Source organism: Brassica rapa, chromosome A08 (genome assembly GCF_000309985.2).
Source record: "Brassica rapa cultivar Chiifu-401-42 chromosome A08, CAAS_Brap_v3.01, whole genome shotgun sequence".
In the NCBI taxonomy this organism is placed as follows: Eukaryota; Viridiplantae; Streptophyta; class Magnoliopsida; order Brassicales; family Brassicaceae; genus Brassica; species Brassica rapa.
In genome coordinates, this window is record NC_024802.2 from 16129619 (window position 1) to 16149704 (window position 20086).

The window sequence follows — 20086 nt, forward strand, 5'->3', positions numbered from 1 at the left end:
AACTCTCCTTTGATATCTCTCTTTTTCTCTCCTTGGTGCGATCCTTTACTGCAATATGCAGTCCTTTTTCTGCAGTATGCAGTTCTATCTTTGTGGTATTTAAGTCTTTATGTGCTCAGTGGTAGCTTAATGGATTGATGCCTCACATATCCACTCATCATGTTAATTGGATTGTTTACTGTCTGGTTTCCGTTTTTATGGAATTTGTTCTTTCCCAATTTTATCATATACTTTATGTGGCTCTGGTGTAGGGAATGTATTGTTGAAGATTAGAGATAATTTTAACACTGAAGTTCTAATCAAAGGTTTTGTAGCCATGTTGAAGATTGTTGATTGTGCACTTGTTGCTGTTTCAATCTTAGGATTTATATCTTTGATTGTGGTCTCTAATTTCCAAGGCGCCATCTAACTTTACAGTTCGATGGCCGTTGAGATTAGAAGACTTCTCGATATCATTAGTTGTTTAAGTGTTTTGTATGCCCCTATCTTTTTATCATTCTATATTGTATTTGCTTCCTTGTAATAGCTGTTTGTTTAGTATGGATGACTTCGATTTCATGTACGTACACTTTCTCCATTGATGGAAAGTAATTTTTTTATAAATATAAGGTTTGATAAAAAAAAAAGAGTAGCAAAAAATACCTGACTTTAACAAATGAAAATATGTTTATAGTCTACTTTTATTTTTGTTGTTAGAAATCGGTATTGTCTTGTTATAGATGTTCCAATGGACCCAAAGTCTAGGCTCGTGAAAACTAGACCAGGTAAGAGTTAGTATACTAAAGCCATGTCACTTCGTAATAGGTGAAAAACTGAATTCAAACTGAATATAACTTCTAAGAAATTGAGTTGGATAACTATACTTATAAGAAGATGACGATTCTTTTTAGTCTAGTAAGGACCTTTGTGTAATCCATAATATAAATAAATAACGTTCACTTCTATGACCAGTTTTGTTTATATGTCACAAGCATCTACGCTCGTTGTCCCTATCTACCAACTCATGTGCTCTCGAGTAAACTTTTCCGTTCAGAATGATCCTAATATTTTCAGCCAATGAAAGGGAAGAGTATAGAAACATTAAGGAAAATGCCAATTAAATAATTTCTCGTCGTTTTACTCTCAGTTTACATTAATACACGCATCTATAATAATTTTTGCTCGTGGATAAAATCTGATCGGTTAGACCTTAGCACCATTAGGTGAGGGATCTCCTTATTCAACATGTTTATTAAATGCCCTCAAAACTCAATGTTTGATCCTTATATATATTTCGTTTTATTACTCCTACGTCAAAATTATTATAACGTCCCGATCGTCCATGGCTAATGGGCTATTCGGCTCGTGGGTCCATTCCGTCTGACGAGCGATGCGTTAATTTTTACAAGGCCCGACTCTTTTTTACTAATCTTGCAATCACCACTCGATTTTCCCGCTCGATTTTCCCGTGCTTTTGCCTCACTCGCACGACATCGCGAATCACTTCGCGATAGGTCATCCATCCTTTCACTACTCCAGCCGTAACACACTTAACTTTGGAGTTCTAAACGGATGTGTGACGAAAAAGGTAAGTTAACTTTGATGACATAGATAGCCAAATTAATCCTCTTAAACTTTTCCATATATCACAACTCGGATTGTTACAATTCACCTCTTCTCAAAGAACGCAACATCCTCGTTGCTCCCCACGACAGGTCCCAAGGCGCCTTTCGAGTCAGAATCGAAATGGATAACCAGCTATGATACCACTTATAACGCCCCGACCGTTCACAGCTAATGGGATACCCACCTCCGCTCTCTCGGCCCGTGGGTCCCATTCCGTCTAACGAGCAGTGCGTTAAATTTTTTCCAAGGTCCGAAAGTCTTGTTTACTAACCCTGCAATCACCACCCGACCTTTTCATGTGTTTTGGCCTTACTCGTATGATATCGCGAATCACTTCCGGCCGCTAAGTCACCCATCCTTTCACTACTGCAGCCTAAATACACTTAACTCTGAAGTTTTAAATGGATGTGTGACGGAAAAAGTAAATCAATTTTGATGACGTAGGTAACCAAATCAATCTTCTTAAACCTTTTTATATATCAGAATATTACAATTACTTTATATAGAAATTGTGATTTCTGTAACTAATTAATGTATCCGCTCGTTCATCCAAAAGGAGACGTATATTTGTTCAAGTCTTCAAACTATAGAAATCCTCTTAAGTTATCTATAACCCAAAATCTCAGGACCAGCTCATAATAGTTATAGTTTCCGGTTTTGTTCATATACACATATATGTGTTTTTGTATTGAAACCACAAACAAATGCGCAAGTCATAAAGGCAAACCTAAATACAAGTTTTTAGCAAAAAAAAAAAAACCTAAATACACGTAGTGAGCTTGTGGTCACACACCATTAGACAAAAACACAATGAAGTCGCAGAATACCAGTGCTCAAAAGGCACTGATAAAAACAAAATAAAAAAGCGAGAAAATTATTACAAAATCAGTTAAATAAAATAAAAAGAAAAGATAATAGAAAATAAAAATGAGAGGAACAACTAGATTGACGCAAAAAGGACAAGAAATGGAATAAGAAGGGACCATCACTGCCATTTTCACAACCCCTTTGTTGCCTCGCTCTCCCATTACTCATGCATGTAAAAAATTCAAATTTATTTGTTTCTTTCTCATCGACTTTATTGTATTTTTGATTTTGTAAAATAATAAAAGTTCTTGGAAAGTCGAAACATAGAGTTAGGATGTAACGAATATAGACAAAAATTTAACGATGTTAAAACCGATATTAACGCAAACATATAACTCACGTTCATTTTGGCAAAGACAACTCTATCTATAACCACCATATGTCAAATCACAAACTTATGAGGAATAGCATTATCATATGACGTAGACTGAATGACGGATGGATGGATGATATGTTTTAAAAAAGATTGATGGATGAGAAATCAAATGATATATTGACAAGACAATAAATCAAACCTTTGAGGCTATGAGCATCTATTATGGGTCGTTGTAAATGCTTTTAGTCAAGAAAAGCTTCTTTGGATATCTTTCAATCAACAAAAAATAATAAGCTTATTTCTATATTTCCTTTTTAATGGTGGTTTTATCTTCTAACTATTAGCAATTGCACACCATCTGATCATATCGAAACTTCATGTTTAGGGAAATCCCGATTAGTTTCTTTTAACTGATACATTTTATCTGAAAATCAATTTTTAAAATGTTGTTATATCATGTAAATATGGAACATATAACGCTATATATTTACATAAAAACACTTTAATACATGTAGTTTGGTATACATTCCATTATCAAGAATTCGTATACCATCAGAATTTCTTGTTCACAGAAAAAAAAGTGTATAAAATGTCTTGTGAGTTCTGATTACAAAAAAAAAAATATTACATAGTTATAAGTCTTTGGCTTTCTTATAGAAAACAAAAACGACTTTGTGATGAATGTTTATGTGAGGTCGAGAAGCGAGAAACGTGTTAAAGATGAAGAAAATAATAAATATTTTCAGGGTTAGAGACTTGACATCATTGAAGATATTATAAAGCAGATCAATAGAAGAGAGCCATTACCAGTTGGCTTTGGTGGGTAAAGAGTATAAATGCCTAAAGAAGAAGATCCTCTCCACGTACACGTGCGAAAAAGGAGGTTCAGCACGCAACGGATGGTTGTGCATAAGTGTGAAAGGAGGGTGGGATTCATGTGAGAGACTCACCCGATTAAACTCTTTTTCCTAAAGAGAACCATATTGAGTTATAAGGGAAAAAAATAAAAACGAATTAAAAAGAGAAATATATATTGGTAGGAGGGAAGAAGGTTGAACTGTCAATTGTTATTCCAGGTTTACAATTGGAATTACAAAAAAATGCAACTAAAATTAAAACAGTCTCATAAACATTTATTTATTACTAGTGTTACATGAATACAAAAGGACCTTGTTATATATATTGTCTAACCTTGACAGCACACCATGAAATTTACCTCACAAAAGTGGCTAGGATTATCACAATGTTTTATTAACTAAAAATGAATCCATTAGTTGCGTGGTAATATAACATTAATCTATAATGCTAGCTAGATTCCAGCATGGTGTCATGTCACAAAAAAGTCTCAATGTGTAAATTATAAAAGTGGACTTACATTATTACTTTCGACATTTCCATTAGTTATTTATCCCATATAACATACGTTGTAATGTCAAATATCTATATAACCGTATATGGGATATGCATTTAAATCTGATAATAATAAAAAAAATTAGGTAAGACGTACGTGATACGAGATAAGTCTTCAGTCGAAGAAATGAATCTCAATATCCTCACTCCCTAACTAATGTAAAATTAAGGTTAATATATTTCTAAAAAGTTAAAACAATCAAGTTGTTTGATTTTAAAACAGTAACACATGATATATAAGATGTTGAGCGTTAGTAATAGTGCGCTCGTTCACACATATCGGTCTCAAGAATTTGTCGTTAGTGCGCTCGTATAAAATTTTCAGACTATTTTCGCTTGTTAAAATCCTTTATTCCAATCTAAACGCTTATCTCGAAAGGAAAATATCTACCTTTTTATTTGGTTTAGAATTTTTCAATCGCCAAACCATGAAATGTACATATTTCCCCCTTTTATACTAGTTTTTCTGCTGATTTTCACTATACTCTTATCAATTTTGCATTATTTCTAAGGAATCTTTGAGAAAAAAAATCCATCTATACAGTTTAATGAAATCATTTTGTTAGTGTGCTGAAAACTTATATAATTGTCTACTCCATGTTACCACCTCTGACGTGATCCTCTATATATATTGAGTTAACATAAGAACCAAAAAAAACGCAGCCGGATCGATCTCAAATTTGTTGAACCAAAAATCAGCTATGTGTCGATTTCATCGGTTTTCTAGATTATCCCCACACAAACCTAATTGGCATTGTGAGAACTTGACTTCTAATCCTTCCTCTTACCTTCAACACGTGCCAAACAACACGTCCGGTGAGTGCGAACGTCCATCTTTCATTTTCTATCCAATGAGTAGAAAATGTAGACGGAGTTTCATCGTACTAGAACCTCAAGTAGCAAAACAATTATGCTTTCAAGATCGATGGTCCGGGTAAAAAATTAGCTTGGATATTAGATAGTTCTGAATTATTTTGCATTTTCTTGCATTGTTATTTAAAATTAGACCATCCTAGTTTTGAAAATTATATGTCTTACATAATTGATCTATGTAGGTTACGAGATAATAAACATGCTAATTAATTAACTCACGGTCACTTCAATGAAAAGCCGATTGTAAGTGACTAACTTGTGGTTACAACTTAGAATCAATTGATTATGACACAATCATTTGTTTTGGTATAGTGATTATCGTTTTAAAAGAATCATAATCTCCGTATAAGGAAAGTTAATCTGATTTTTCATAAAAATACAAACAAAATGTCTGAAAGAAACCAGAATACTAGTTTGTTAGGACTGATTCACAAAGAACATTTATGGTATTCCTAGGAAGGACTAAGGCTCACGCATATGTATTATAAGCTTATTCTACACATTTAAAATAAATATGTAGCTTTTAAACTATATTGGTTTTTAGCTTTTTATTGGGGAAGATTGATGTGAGGTCTAACCTATGTAATGTCATCTGACGATTGATGAGCGACGCACCAACAAGGATCAGTTTTGAATGGACGTAATTGACTCTATCTGCGAGTTAACCCAGGGTATCCAGAAAAATGATAGCGAGAGTATTTGGAGAATATGGCAGTGTCTTAAAATTTTTGCATGATTTTAGACAAACAACCACATAGCATAAAAATTAATAAACTAACCAGAAAATAGTTAGAATATTTTCTATATTTCTACAATATATGTTACTATCTTTTTTATATATGTAACAATTATATTTTACTGTGTTTATATAAAAGTTCCATTTAATTGTAATCCGAATATATTTAAATTACCTAAGACTAAATTTTTGAGTTATTTAATTTGTTTTATATTCTATCATTTTGTATTTATATCAAATTTATAAAGTATATCAATTTGTATTGACAAATATAATAGTGTGATTAGCATAATATATCTGTTTTGTATACTATACTATTCTGTTTAACTAATGACAAACTATTTTGTATAACATTTTTTCTAATACGTTAAATTGCCCGTATTTTTTTGATGACAACAACAAAAACTAAAGAAGAAGATTGGTGAGTTAAAAAAGAAGAAGATTGGTGGGCTAAAAAGTAAGGCGGAGAAGAAAACAGAATAGTGCCTTCTATCTCTATCATATTTTCTCTATGTTTTATTATATTTTTAAAGAATTCCTGAATAAACTCTTAGTAACAAAGAAAACAAGAAAAGGAGAGTCCAGAAAGAGAAAGCCAGAGAGAAAGAGAAAACGATACCTATACCTCTCTCTCTCTTTTTTTTTTCAGCAGCAAACTCCAAAGGTATTCTCTTCTCATCTGCTCTCTCTATATGGTTATGTTCATCAGTTATATAGTCTTATAGATGATGTATTTAGTTTTGAAAACAGCATAAGACCTTGTTGACTCGCTCTTTGTCTTTCTTTCTTAGTTATGTTTTGTATTATATCATGAAGAAGAAGATTGAATGATTCACATGGCAATAACCAAAACTTCTCCTACTACTACTTGAAGACTCTTCACAATAATTCTATGTCCCAAGATTACCACCACCATCATCATCAACAACACCAAGGAGGAATCATAAGCTTCTCTAATGGATTCGACCGATTAGATTCGACCAGCTTAACAACTCAGCAGAAGCAAGAACATCAAAGAATAAAAATGGACGAGGAATCTTCAGTCGCCGGAAGTGGGATTCCGGTCTATGAAACTGCCGGAATACTATCAGATATGTTTAACTTTCCCGGAAGCAGCGGTGCAGTAGGAGGAGGAGATCTTGACCACGACCAATCTTTCCGGTCAAATAGACAGTTTCTTGAGAAGCAACATCATAATATTCCGGCGGATTCAGCCGCCGCCATGCAGTTATTTTTAATGAATCCACCGCAACAACCACCGTCTCCGGCATCTACAACCACCACAAGAAGCCACCACAACAATTCTTCAACTCTTCACATGTTACTACCAAATCCATCTCACCAACAAGGCTACACTAATACTATGTCTATGCATCAGATTCCACATCAGCATCATCACCAACAACTGACGTGGCAGTCTCCCTCATCCTCCGACCATCATCATCATCACAACAGCCAAACCGGTGGACAAGGCTTGTCCCTATCTCTCTCGTCGTCTTTAGAGGCTGCAGCAAAAGCGGAAGAGTATAGAAATATATACTATGGAAACAGTTCTTCTAATTCAAGAACTCTTCTTACTGACTACCCTCAACATCATCTCCGATCATCTCCGGTGGCTGCTGCGGCGTCTTCTTCTTCCGTAGGAGCGATCAATATCATTAGAAGCTCGAGGTACACGACGGCCGCTCAAGAGTTGTTGGAGGAGTTTTGTACCGTTGGAAGAGGATTTTCTAAGAAAACCAAACTTAGGAACAGCTCAAACCCTAATACTAGTGGTGGCGACGGTGGCAGTGGCTCTCCATCGTCGGCCGGAGCAATTAAGGATCAGTCTCCTTTGTCGGCGTCTGATCGGATTGAGCATCAAAGAAGAAAAGTTAAGCTACTCACCATGCTTGAAGAGGTTTGTCTCCTTAATTTATTTAGTTTCAATCTTGATTTTTGACTTGGTCCTTTAATGATAGTAACACATTTTACGTATTTAGTCAAATACTCAATTGATCCAAAAGTTATTATAACGAAGGGACAAGAAACGTGATATGACTTGATTGAACTCTTTGTTTTGAAACGATTAATTTATAAGAACTGGTCATAACTTTGATTATTTTGCTAGAGTCTGATTACGCAATCCTAGCTACCATCATTTATATAAAAAATATAAAAATTTAAACAACTTATTCGTGTGGCAGTCGTATTATAAGTTATATTGAGGAATATATTGATGCTTAGCGTTTGGTAGAATCGATTAATCAAAGAAAAATCATTACCATATATTCTACTATCTTCTATGTCTATTCCTTAACGTTACTTAATTATTTACCCATTATCTGAATAGTTATCTTTTTTAGTTGACTTATTTTTCTCACTATAAGTATTTTATTTTATGCTTGGGCTGGGATACGAAAACTTTGGAGTATATTCTGTTGTTTTCAAATTTTATTACTGTCTCATCCTAACGTAACTAATTAGTACTCTCATTTGTTTTTTCATCATTAGTATTCTTCTTGTAAAAAAATCATCATTAGTATTTTGATCGATGAAACTCGTACACAAATATACCTGCTCGTGAAAAGATCTCTAAACTATATATTAATCACGTGAAATATAACACACAAGCTATCAATAACATTGACTAAAAGGAAAAGCAAATATTAAATATGTATGGATTGTATAATGTATAGTTTAATTTTGTTGGCAGGTGGACCGACGGTACAACCATTACTGTGAGCAAATGCAGATGGTCGTGAACTCTTTCGACATAGTAATGGGCCACGGTGCTGCGTTACCGTACACCGCTTTGGCTCAAAAGGCTATGTCTAGGCATTTTCGATGCCTTAAAGATGCGGTTGCGGCTCAACTTAGGCAGAGCTGTGAACTTCTTGGGGACAAGGATGCAGCCGGAATATCTTCTTCCGGATTAACTAAAGGCGAAACGCCGCGGTTGCGTTTGCTAGAACAGAGTTTGCGTCAGCAACGTGCGTTTCATCAAATGGGGATGATGGAACAAGAAGCGTGGCGGCCACAACGCGGTTTGCCTGAACGATCCGTTAATATCCTTCGAGCTTGGCTCTTCGAGCATTTTCTCCACCCGTAAGTAAATTCTTTTATTTCTTACCTTTGCCGTTATTCCTTAACCCTTGTTATAAATCATTTACGATTGGTGTTAAAAAAAAAAAACTCATTTACGATGAAAATAAATTAATTTTTATAACAACTGAGCAAACGCATTTATTTCTTGTTATTTCATCAGTGATTTCTTTAGATCTATGTCAGTGGAATTTTGCTATTTTTTTGTTAGTCAGAGTTATCGAAAAAATGGAAATAAAGCAAAAGAGTAGTGTTTTTGTACTTTTTTACCTCTCTGTCAATTGCTTTATGAGTAAAAACAAAACAGAAAAGGAAAAAGAACTGGATCTATGCTATGTAATCATCAGCTTTTCTTTTGTCTCTTAGATTCTCACGCCCTTGTTAGTAAAAAGAAAGAGAAAGCCTGTACTTTTTCTTGCATATACTTTGATTGTGTTGTATACAGAGAAAATATAAAGAAGATCATTTAGATTATGTTTAGGGCAAAGAGAGAGTGATGTCATTTTCTGGTCTCTTTCTCAGGTATCCAAGCGATGCAGATAAGCACCTCTTGGCTCGCCAGACTGGTTTATCCAGAAATCAGGTCAGTATAAAAATATGAATGTTATATAGAAAATATATATAGTATATGTCTATTACATAAGCATAACACAGTGAAATAATTATTTTCATTAAGCAAATACTATACTATGTTTTAAGTTCGTGCACAAAAAAAAACTATGTTTCAAGCAAGCTATCTTTCCAGGTATCTTTCTTAACTAGATATACAATTCATGGAATGGCCACAATCTGGACTACTAATGAATTACCTTGTTAGTAATACTCATTCCGTTCCTAAAATATAGACTTTTTAATATTTTCACACATATTAAAAAAACACATTAAACTACCATAATAAATGTATCGTTTTCTGTAATTTTTAATTTTCGATAACTTTTAACTAATAGTAATTCAATAAAATCAATTAATTTTCTTGAAGTTTACAAATTTTTCATAAAAAACACAAAAATACATTTTTCTGATTTAAACTTTTTTTCTAAAAAGTCTATCATTAAGAAACTGAGGGAGTATGTCTTTAGAATTTGTCAAATTTTCTTCCACGTATAAACAACTTCATATATACAAAAAATTAAACATATGATTTTGTCAAACGTTTATTTTAAAGTTATAGACGAAAACATAAAGAACAGTTTCCTTTGGGTTTAGAATTTGTAAGATGTTCGATAGAATAAAATAACGTTTTCTCCCTATATATGAACCTAACATTTTAAACTTGTGAATTCAAACACGGTCAAACATTTAAGTTTGAAATAATCTAACTCTATATATACTTATATATATATATATGTACTATCGTGAAGTTTTGTTTTGGTTATACATTGTGAAGTTCGTTTATATAATTAGAACTAGATAACACTTTAATTAATGGCCCAGATTACCTATACACGTAGAATTTGACATTTTAATTAGCATATGCTTAATAGTGTTTAGAAGTTAACCTCACAAAAGAAAGATTGTTATACCAAACTTTTCTCTTCAGGAAAGAAGCAACATGCATGAGTCTTGAGTACACTAACTAGTAGGAGTAACTAACTTGAGATAGATCTTTTGCATGGGTTTTGTTTCTTTCCTTCGTTTGGTTTGATACTCTACTTTTACCAATCACACTGCATGTGTTTTGCCTTCCACTCACTATTAACATTTCTTGGGATTCGTTTCGTTACAAACATAGAAGAGAGAGAGAGGAGAGAGAGCGATAGACATTAAAAACTGAAAAGGGACCATTTTCCTCAAGTAGATCAAAGTTTGCAGCTTTCAAGAAACCCTCAATTTCTTGCATACATTAAATAACAAAATGACAAATAAAAAGGAGTCCATTATTTCTTTCGTTAGAGTAACTGTTATCATTAACTTGGTGAATATTTTTTTGTCTTTTTATTCAGGTGTCAAATTGGTTCATTAATGCTAGGGTTCGATTATGGAAACCAATGGTGGAAGAAATGTATCAACAAGAATCAAAAGAATTAGAAGAAAACGAACAAGATCAAGAAACAAAAAACAGCAACAGCGACAAGAGCACAAAACCCAACAACGATGATAGCAACTTCACTCCAGTTCGGACCACTTCACAAACTTCAATGACAGCTGCACAATCAGCAACAACCGCACCCGACGCAGACGCAGCAGTAGCGACAGGCCACCGTCTAAGATCATCATCCGACATCAATGCTTACGAAAACGACCCTTCCTCCTCCTATACCAACGTCGCCGCAGTCTCTAGTTACGCTGGTTCAACCGCGTTTTCGGCGGTTGCTACGTGTCAGAAAGGTATTGGAGGATTTGATGATACTGACATGGATGGTGGTAATGTTATAAGGTTTGGGACAAACCCTACTGGTGACGTGTCACTCACGCTTGGTCTACGCCATGTTAGCAATATGCCTGATCAACGCTTCTTTCTGCGATAGAGAGTTTCGTTTGGGGGGGTTGGTTTGATTTTGTTACTACATTTATTTAGTTAATGTATATTTTTTATTTTTGTGTTCAAAATATATTTAAACCCTCACAAGAATACTTTAGATCATCCCTATTTTCTTTTACTTCGTTTTCCTCTTGCAAACTAGAAGACAACCATTTAACATCATATTGTAATTGTACAACACTACCACTTATTGTTTTCTTTCAGTGGTTTGTTTGTCTAATCACTATCACTTACCATACCATCGGATTATTTTACATAATATTAGGTTCGGATCATTTCTAGTTCGGGTCTCCTTTAGATACTCATTCAAATTCAAATCATTTTTTGGGTTATTAGAAACACCACAAAACGTTATTTAAATACTCAAAAAAATTAAATAAAATTAGTACTTCCTCTGTTTCACAAAAAAATATGTTTTAGAAGAAGAAAAATATTTTTTAAAATAAAATTTTTATATTTAATTCATCTTTATCATCTAATTATAATTAATTGTAAGTTTAAAAAAACTACGTTCACCGAATTTTTATTAGTTTAGAATTATGAAAATATTTAATTGTAAAATATGTATTTAGTACCAAAATTTAATATGTTTTGAAAATCTTAAACATACATCATTTTGAATTGGAGGAAGTATATAACATATAAACTTAAACAGTGAGGCCCTTTCTCAAAAAATAAAAATAAATAAATAAATAAACTTGAACCGTGATTACATCCTAACATAAAATAGAATTGAATATTTTAATTATTTGTTTTGGTTTTAGATATTAATTTGTATTTTTTGGATATTTATTGGAATTTGGATACATGTTTTCCGAATGTTTTTGGATCTTTTTGTGATATTTTAGGTTTTTTTTTTGGGTTCGAGTCGATCGGATAACAGGATGCATTTGGATATTTTATATAGTGGATCAAATTCGTATTTTCGGATCCGATGCATATTCGTATTTCAAATCCGTTTTTTTTTTCAGCTCTAGTCGCTGCGATGCTTCCTCGATCTTCCACGGAGATGATGGTGACGGGAACCAAAAACGTTAGTAGACCGAGCAAAAATTTGGTAGTAAAAAGCCCAACCAAATATATGAAAGGCTCAAATATGATTCAAGACTGCGTGCTGTTTTCCCCCTCCTATACCGGGATTTTAGTCACGTCATTGTCGGAGACTGCGAGTAATAGAAAAGAAAACTCTTAATGGCTGAAGCAACCCTCTTTTTCAATACAATTAAAACCAAATACACAGTGATGAATAATTTGTGAATAAGATCAATTATGTTAGTTAAGAATTAAGATCAATCAATAAAAATCCAGTGCATTTAACTTAACCAATATAGATAAAAGAGGGTTGATTTAACTTTACTATAATAGTTTCTGATTATGGCGCAATGCTTTAGGTCTTTAGCCACCATCCTAGGTCCTAACGAGACGAGTGGAAAGAATGTAGCAATCACTATCCTGGAGAATAACACAAATACATATTATTGGTTGTTCATCCCATGAACATCTGGAGATATTCTACTCTCTCGTTAAAAAGGATAAAGATAAACAGTGAACTAATACGAAAGAATTTAGGAAATAAGTAAATAGTGGATATAATTAACATACTACTACGAAAAGGTTTTCTTTCGGAAAAGTGGATATTCATATTATACACATTTTTAAAGTGGACGTTTGGTAGAAGACTTTGGTCTGATTGGTAAAATGTAGCGTAATATTAATTGTATAACATTTCTAATGCAAATTATAATGGTGAAAACTTTATTACTCTAACTTACTCTTAAAAAAATCAAATCAATTGGAATTACATTTTCCCTCATTTACTCTTTACACTACAAGAAATAGTTTAATTTCTGACCTCTAATTCTGTTAGAAAATGGTTAAAAACACTTTATTTTGACCATTTTTTAATCACAATAGACCGTCAAAAAAACTCTGTAAAAAATGAATTTAGTCAGAAAATGGTCAATTTTTTTTTACCATATTAAGTCGACGGAATTGTCGTCAAAAACAAGCATCAGAAAGTGGTCAAAATTATTAATTCATTTTCTGATAAAGTTCTGACCACTCTTTTATGTTGATTTTCCAAAAAATTTGCAGATTTTTTTTTATTATTTGATTTTTTTATCAGATTATTAATTTAACAAAATTAAAATAACAAAATTATTATTAAGTATTGAAGTTTAGCAAGATAAGAATACATATTAAAAAAAAAAGAACTAACTCATCTCAAGAAAATAACTTTGAACTGGTTGTTCTCAAATGTCAGACTCACTTGTTCACAAGATACCAACAACTACTACTACCTGGAAACACAGCTCTCACTTTCTATATCACTCTATCATTACTTGCACACATAGCCTTGTTTAACTTCTTTTGCAGCTGCTGTTTCCTTTGTACGATGTTAAATTCAGACTTTCTGGAAATATGCAGAGGAAATAATTTGTATGTTAGAAAGTTGCATCTTGAATATTATTGTCGAATAACCAACAAAATAAATCATTCTTGAATAATTATTACTGTTTTAAGAAAAGAGAAACAGACACAACATTACTCCATATTTGAGCTATGATTGATGTTTAATGGAATATGGAGGAAAAAGGTGGAATATGTAGGAAAAATAAAAACAAAATATAGAGTAAAATTTTCCATTATGGTTAATGTAAGGTAACAAATTAGTCTATTTTTAATTTCTTTTGGCGTAAATAGGTGAAATTTTACCGGACTGAAATTAAAGTGGAGTAACTCAACATAAATATATTTTACTCTACTCTTTGTGCTAGTAGTGCTTCCAGTGGCACTCTTAATAAGAACAACCACATTTTTTTCTCTTTGTTTCTCATTTTATTTTATTTTTAGCTTGTTTTCACTTTTTATATTTTTCCATTTTACTCTAAAATTATCAACCAAAGCCTAATAGGGTAAAATAGAGTAAATGAGAGAGAATAAAAATAAAACAATTGGTGTGACTCTGATTTTTATTTAGTGAAAAAGTAGAAAAATATAGTGATAAAACAGAAAGAGAAAACATGTTAGCCAGAAAGAGAGCGAAAATTTATTTCCATTTTTTAACTGATCAGTAAAATGTAGTGGAAACTGGAGTAACATTATTTAGTCTAAACTTTTGCTCTAAAACAGCTATCCAATCAGATTCTATGTGTAATAGCTATTTATTAGTTTTTTCTCTACTTTTTCTGGTTTTATATTGTTTTGTGTAGAGATACTAGCAAAGCAAAATGATCGCGCGGGTAACAAATTTGTTGGTTACAACCCAACTGCTTTCATGTTGGTCCAATTCACATAGAACATCATTGGTTTATAATGCATATATACATATATGTATATATGTAGTGGAAGAAATATTATTAAAAATAACTCATGAATTGCAATGGATTCGATCTTGATTAGGAATCATGTGATAGCTAGTAAGAGTGAAACAGTTTATTAATAGTCACTTATAATCGTGTATGCTATAATATGTTTTAAACATCTTGTCTTAGCTTCTTCCTTGGGTTTACATTTTACAAGGTGGTTGTAGTCTTGTAGACGTTTATATAACTACATAAATAATCATATAGTTGTTGATGAACACACACAAAAAAAAATTCTTGTCATATATATAGGAGTTATTTTTCATGGTTGTGTTTTTGTTCGTTTTGACCAAATCTTTCGCAATCTCTTAACTATTATAATTGAAATGAACGTATTTACTAACTAAAACATATGGAAAGGTCACAATATGGTTTTAAGAACGTGTACAATATTAACAAATCATGAAAAGTTTGCAATAGTTTGTTGCAAAAATATCGAGATATGGTTGTGTCGACCGACTCATATCTACTGCTTCAGTTATGTCGGATCCAAAATTTGACTATAACTATTCACAGTAAAGGACACAATATGATTTTTACAACGTGTGGAATAAAAACAAATCATGAAAATTTTGAAATAATTTGTGGCAAATATATCGAGACATGGTTGATTCGACCGACTATATCCACTGCTTCAATTATGTCTGATCTAAAATTTGATTATAACATTTTTCACAGTACTATACGAAATAATAGTTGTAGATCTTGGGAAACGTTAGGCAAAGAATCTAAACAAAAACAATAAATGATAAACATCCAGAAGCTAAATTTACGGGGTAAAGACAAGAAAACAATACTAGTACTACAGAAAGCTTAGATTATTTCTTAAAAATAAACAATGCACATTCAAACAGCTGGTGGATTTGTAGAACGAATCAACGAGTGTTTTGTTTTCTGTCAACCAATGAGTCTTTATAATTAGTAATAAATGTTGAGGACAGTCGTATTAATAAACAAAAAGTTTCATACAAATCATAAATGGATTGGCCAATGGCTACATCGTAGATGACTGGAAGATCGAACAAACAGCTGGACTTTTAGAATTAAGAGGCTTTAATATCAAGGCCATCTATAAAACCGATTATGAATTGTACTAAGACTGTTGATAGATAAAAAAATTTTGTGGAGTAGATATACAAAAGGCGAATATCAAAGGTCATCTGTACAACTCTTTATCTATTTCTGTTAAGAGTTGTACAAAAGGCAAATAAAATGGTCCCAAGCTTATCATGTAATCATGTTACACCGTTTACTATTTTTTTTGTTTCTCAATCCAGATAGTCATATTTAAAAATGAAGCTACAGAAAACATATTTCCAGTTTGATCTTATTTATATGGACATATGGGTCGGGTCATACTTATAATATTCAAATGAGACGTTTTAAATGCTAAAGAATTTAACGTGATATAAATTAGGTTGACATGAAATAAATTAGAAAGAAATCTATAGTACAACCTGAAGAAAATAGATAAGAACGCAGCTTTCTTTAATAGACACAAGAGTGGAGTGATTAAAGAACCACATGTAGGTGTAATACTATCACATATGCATGTATATGTATATATGTATTTTGACTATTTTGTGTAACCATGCATTTTAATTTATACTGCAATCCAGTACCGCGTTACGAGATATTATTGAAACCAGTCACATGACATGTATATCTCCGTATATCCAAAAGATGACATGAGATTATTGGAGTATTGTTTACCAAAACAATACTAATCATTTGAATTTTATTCGACAAATGCCACAACCCAATGAGAGATGTACTACTAAGCACACTAACCCTAAAACATAAATATTATTATTATTATTGAATAATTTAATTAACATATAAATGTAAAAAAATAAACTAAAAATATTACGCGAATTTCTATTTTTTTTGGAGTAATTTGTCTGTTGATTTATAATCCTTTTTCTATTTTAATTGTAAGAAGATCTCGTTGATATTAAATTATTAATGATGGTCTAACTACTAAAATCCCAAAATAGAATTTTTCGAACATGCTAATTTGCAAATTGCTTCTTAATTAAATGACTAAAATACCCCAACTTAGTTACAACTATCCACAAATTTCAAAACTACCCTTCACTCTTCTATCGTACTCAACTCAGCCGCGTAGCATTTCCTCTTCCGGCCACTACTACTGCTACCACCACCACCGTCAACGTTTCTCCCTTTCCTCCTTACCCGACCTGATCCCACCGTATCATCACCGGAGCCAACGTTAAGACGATATTTATCAGAGACGACAACATGATCGATACACTTCCGGCGACAACTTCCTCCACCACCACCACCGCTTCTCATGAGAGCAGAGCTAGCTTTAACGGCCAATGCAGCCATCTCCTCCGCTTTAAGTGGCTCCCGAAGCCAACGAAGAGGAAGAGCGAAGTATATCTGACCAAGCTGAAGCTCCTCTTCGGCGCTAATAGCTGAAACGGCGTCGTCGAAGTCCATATCGTCTGAGTTACAGATAAAACACATGGGATACTTCTGCAAAACGTATCCAACTTTCACAGGGTTCGCAAACTCCATCATCTTCCCGTCTTGCAATATCAGTTTTGCCGACGCAACTTGTGTCGACTCACTTGAACTGCATATACCCATATATGTAAGTGTTAGTATGATTCTTGGTAACTTGTTGAGTTGACTCGTGAGTCGTGACTCGTTTTCCGGTGAAAGAAGGGATTATTGAGTGGAGAAAATAATGTGGAAAAGAAAGGGAGATTTGTGTTATAAATAGACAAGAAGAGTTTGTGTTACAAAAAATTGGAAGCCACGTAGGACATTGTCGTGTTGTAGACCAGTAGAAGAGTGATGACAGGCTGTATAAGTGGTGGGGAGGATGACAGCTTTGTGATGTTTAGATATTACCCACTATACTTACCATGTCAGGAACTGAAACTTAACCACTATGACTTTCTTCTCTTATTTTCTCTTGTTCGATTACGTTTCAATCTTAAATAGAACTGCTTTCGTGTATATAAAAAAGTACCTACTCTACACTATGCTCTATATAATTTCTATCTAGTCTTTTAGCTTATAGCAGTAACAGTCATATAAATATATGTGTCTGTGTGTGTGTTTTACCTACTCTACACTACTCTACAAAATCCAAGATAAAAGATAGTCGTTGTTTAAAGAAAATAAGAGTATAAGACCTCCTATATACAGAAGACATGGAACGGTAATTGCAAGAAATCGTTGAACAAAGATATCTCGGTCAATTAAAAATACTTGTAGTAGCTTGTCTTACCACGATATCTTACTAATGAATATGAGCACACTTGTTTTTTTTGTGAATATTATGATTTATGAATGTATTTTGAACAGATAAAATTATCAATCTACTAACTTGGTGTCAACATTATTTAACATCCTGCTTTATGATAAAGAATATTGAAGTGGTCACGACTTGAGCTAAATAGAGTAAGTACTTTTTGCGGCCATGGTATTACGTATACATTGCAAGCAGACTTGTTTGCGGTTTTGGTTTTCGTTTACCAAGTTGCGTAATGACTACTACTTTACCTTTATAGTTTCTATGTAGAGGCATTTGCATAATCAAAAGTGAAGGTGGGAGTAAGGAAAGAATAACATAATTAAATAAATATCAAGTAGTTGTTTTAAATTGATTTTTTTTTTTGCTAAATTAAATTGATTTTATTGTGTTGATAGATGTCAGTAATCGGTTTAACTTGAGTACATATCCACATTAGCAAGAAACAATATAAAAATTAATTAACCAATATAACAGACCGTTAATCGATAAGAAAACATCTTATATAAACTTATTTTTCGAGTACAAGAGGGGTAAAACGAAGCTTAACATTAGTTTTTTATTTAGAAACATAAAGCACAAGCTTATCATATTTTATTAATGTGTGAGCTCGGTGAAAACAAGTTGTATAGATTTTAAACATGATTTTTGGGCAATTAGATAGTAATATTCCCCATCTTAGGGTATGACTGGTGACCAAAAAAGAATGTTCGGGAATAAAATAGCAGGAATGAAAAGGAATCAACAATCATGTATTTATGTTTTAGAAATAAGTTTACATCTTATATAAACTTAAAAATAATGATGGGGAATATTACTATCTAATTGCCCAAAAATCATGTTTACATCTTATATAAACTTATTTTTCGAGTACAAGAGGGATAAAACGAAGCTTAACATTAGTTTTTTGGTAGAAACATAAAGCACAAGCTTATCATATTTTATTAATGTGTGAGCTCGGTGAAAACAAGTTGTATAGATTTTAAACATGATTTTTGGGCAATTAGATAGTTCTCGGTTTTGTTAGTAGTATCTCTTGGAATCAACAATTCAGTAAACTCGTAAAGTAACGAATGGATTATTATCATACAAAAACTTATAGTCTAATTAAGCTGATTAAACCATTGATGATAATGTCACTGCGCAATCTTTGTCTATTGAACTTCTATGTCTCATGTTTCTTCTAGGTTAGGTTAACTTCGTCCTAAATCATAAGATTTTTTATTTGTCACCAGAAAAGTAGTGTTCCATTTTTCGGTTTTTATGAAATTTGTCGGGTTTGGTTTACGTATAGGTTTTATACCACAAAAAAATAAATCATAGTAATATATTTAAGTTGTCCAAAAAGTAATAAAGATATAAATACATGTAGAAGGAGGTGTGGCCTTAGCTGAGTGCTGATAGTCCACGGAACATAACTAGGGAGTAGGGAGATAGTAAGAAAGAAGTGTAATGAGAACGACGTGGCTTAATATGCTTACAGCCACGTGTCACACTATGGAGCCATAACGGTTCCATAAGAATCCGACAATTTATTGGAGTTGGCGTAAACTTGTTTAGGTTCCTGGTTGCCTATTGACATGACTCGTTACTGTTTCTGCTTGATGATATGATTTTATGTACAACAAGTTTAAATAAGATCGTTATGTATGGTTTGGACTTCAGAATCATGTGCACTATTCAACTTCTTTTATATTTTAAGTGAAAATTTAGATTTTGGGTCGGGTCGGTCAATATGTGGTTAATTGTCAACTTTCACAACGATGCCAACCAGGCAACCAGCAATTAAGTTGTGTTTAGCTAAAACTATTATTTTCATGTGTTTTTTGGGTCAAACGACGGCTCTAGTTTTTGTAACTATAATAAATGCAATTTGATTACGGACTAATAATCGTCGTTACAGGCTGAAATCGGTCAGCTGAACTCTTACGGTTGATATAAACTATGGAAATTATGCTCAATATGCATGCCTTGTACGACAAGTTGAAGTAGTTTTGTAGTAAAAATCCACCGAATGCTATTCGTTCGCTATTTATTGATATTATCCTTCTTAGTATAG

The 20086-nt window shown here is 32.7% G+C and overlaps 2 protein-coding genes across 2 annotated transcripts; one reads left to right on the forward strand and one right to left on the reverse strand.

Annotated features, from left to right (window-relative positions):
• The first annotated feature begins 6203 nt into the window (after positions 1-6203).
• On the forward strand, positions 6204-11611 carry LOC103835006 (BEL1-like homeodomain protein 2). Its single transcript, XM_009111096.3, is given in 6 exon segments — positions 6204-6674; positions 6677-7707; positions 8503-8894; positions 9414-9474; positions 10835-11337; positions 11339-11611. Coding segments are annotated over 6 exon segments (2076 nt in total). The 5' UTR covers positions 6204-6634; the 3' UTR covers positions 11388-11611.
• A 4909-nt stretch (positions 11612-16520) lies between these two features.
• Positions 16521-19398, reverse strand: LOC103835008. The gene has a single exon (XM_033277240.1). It carries the CDS (start codon positions 17352-17354, stop codon positions 16833-16835), a length of 522 nt encoding a protein of 173 aa, XP_033133131.1. The 5' UTR covers positions 17355-19398; the 3' UTR covers positions 16521-16832.
• Between the last annotated feature and the right edge of the window lie 688 nt (positions 19399-20086).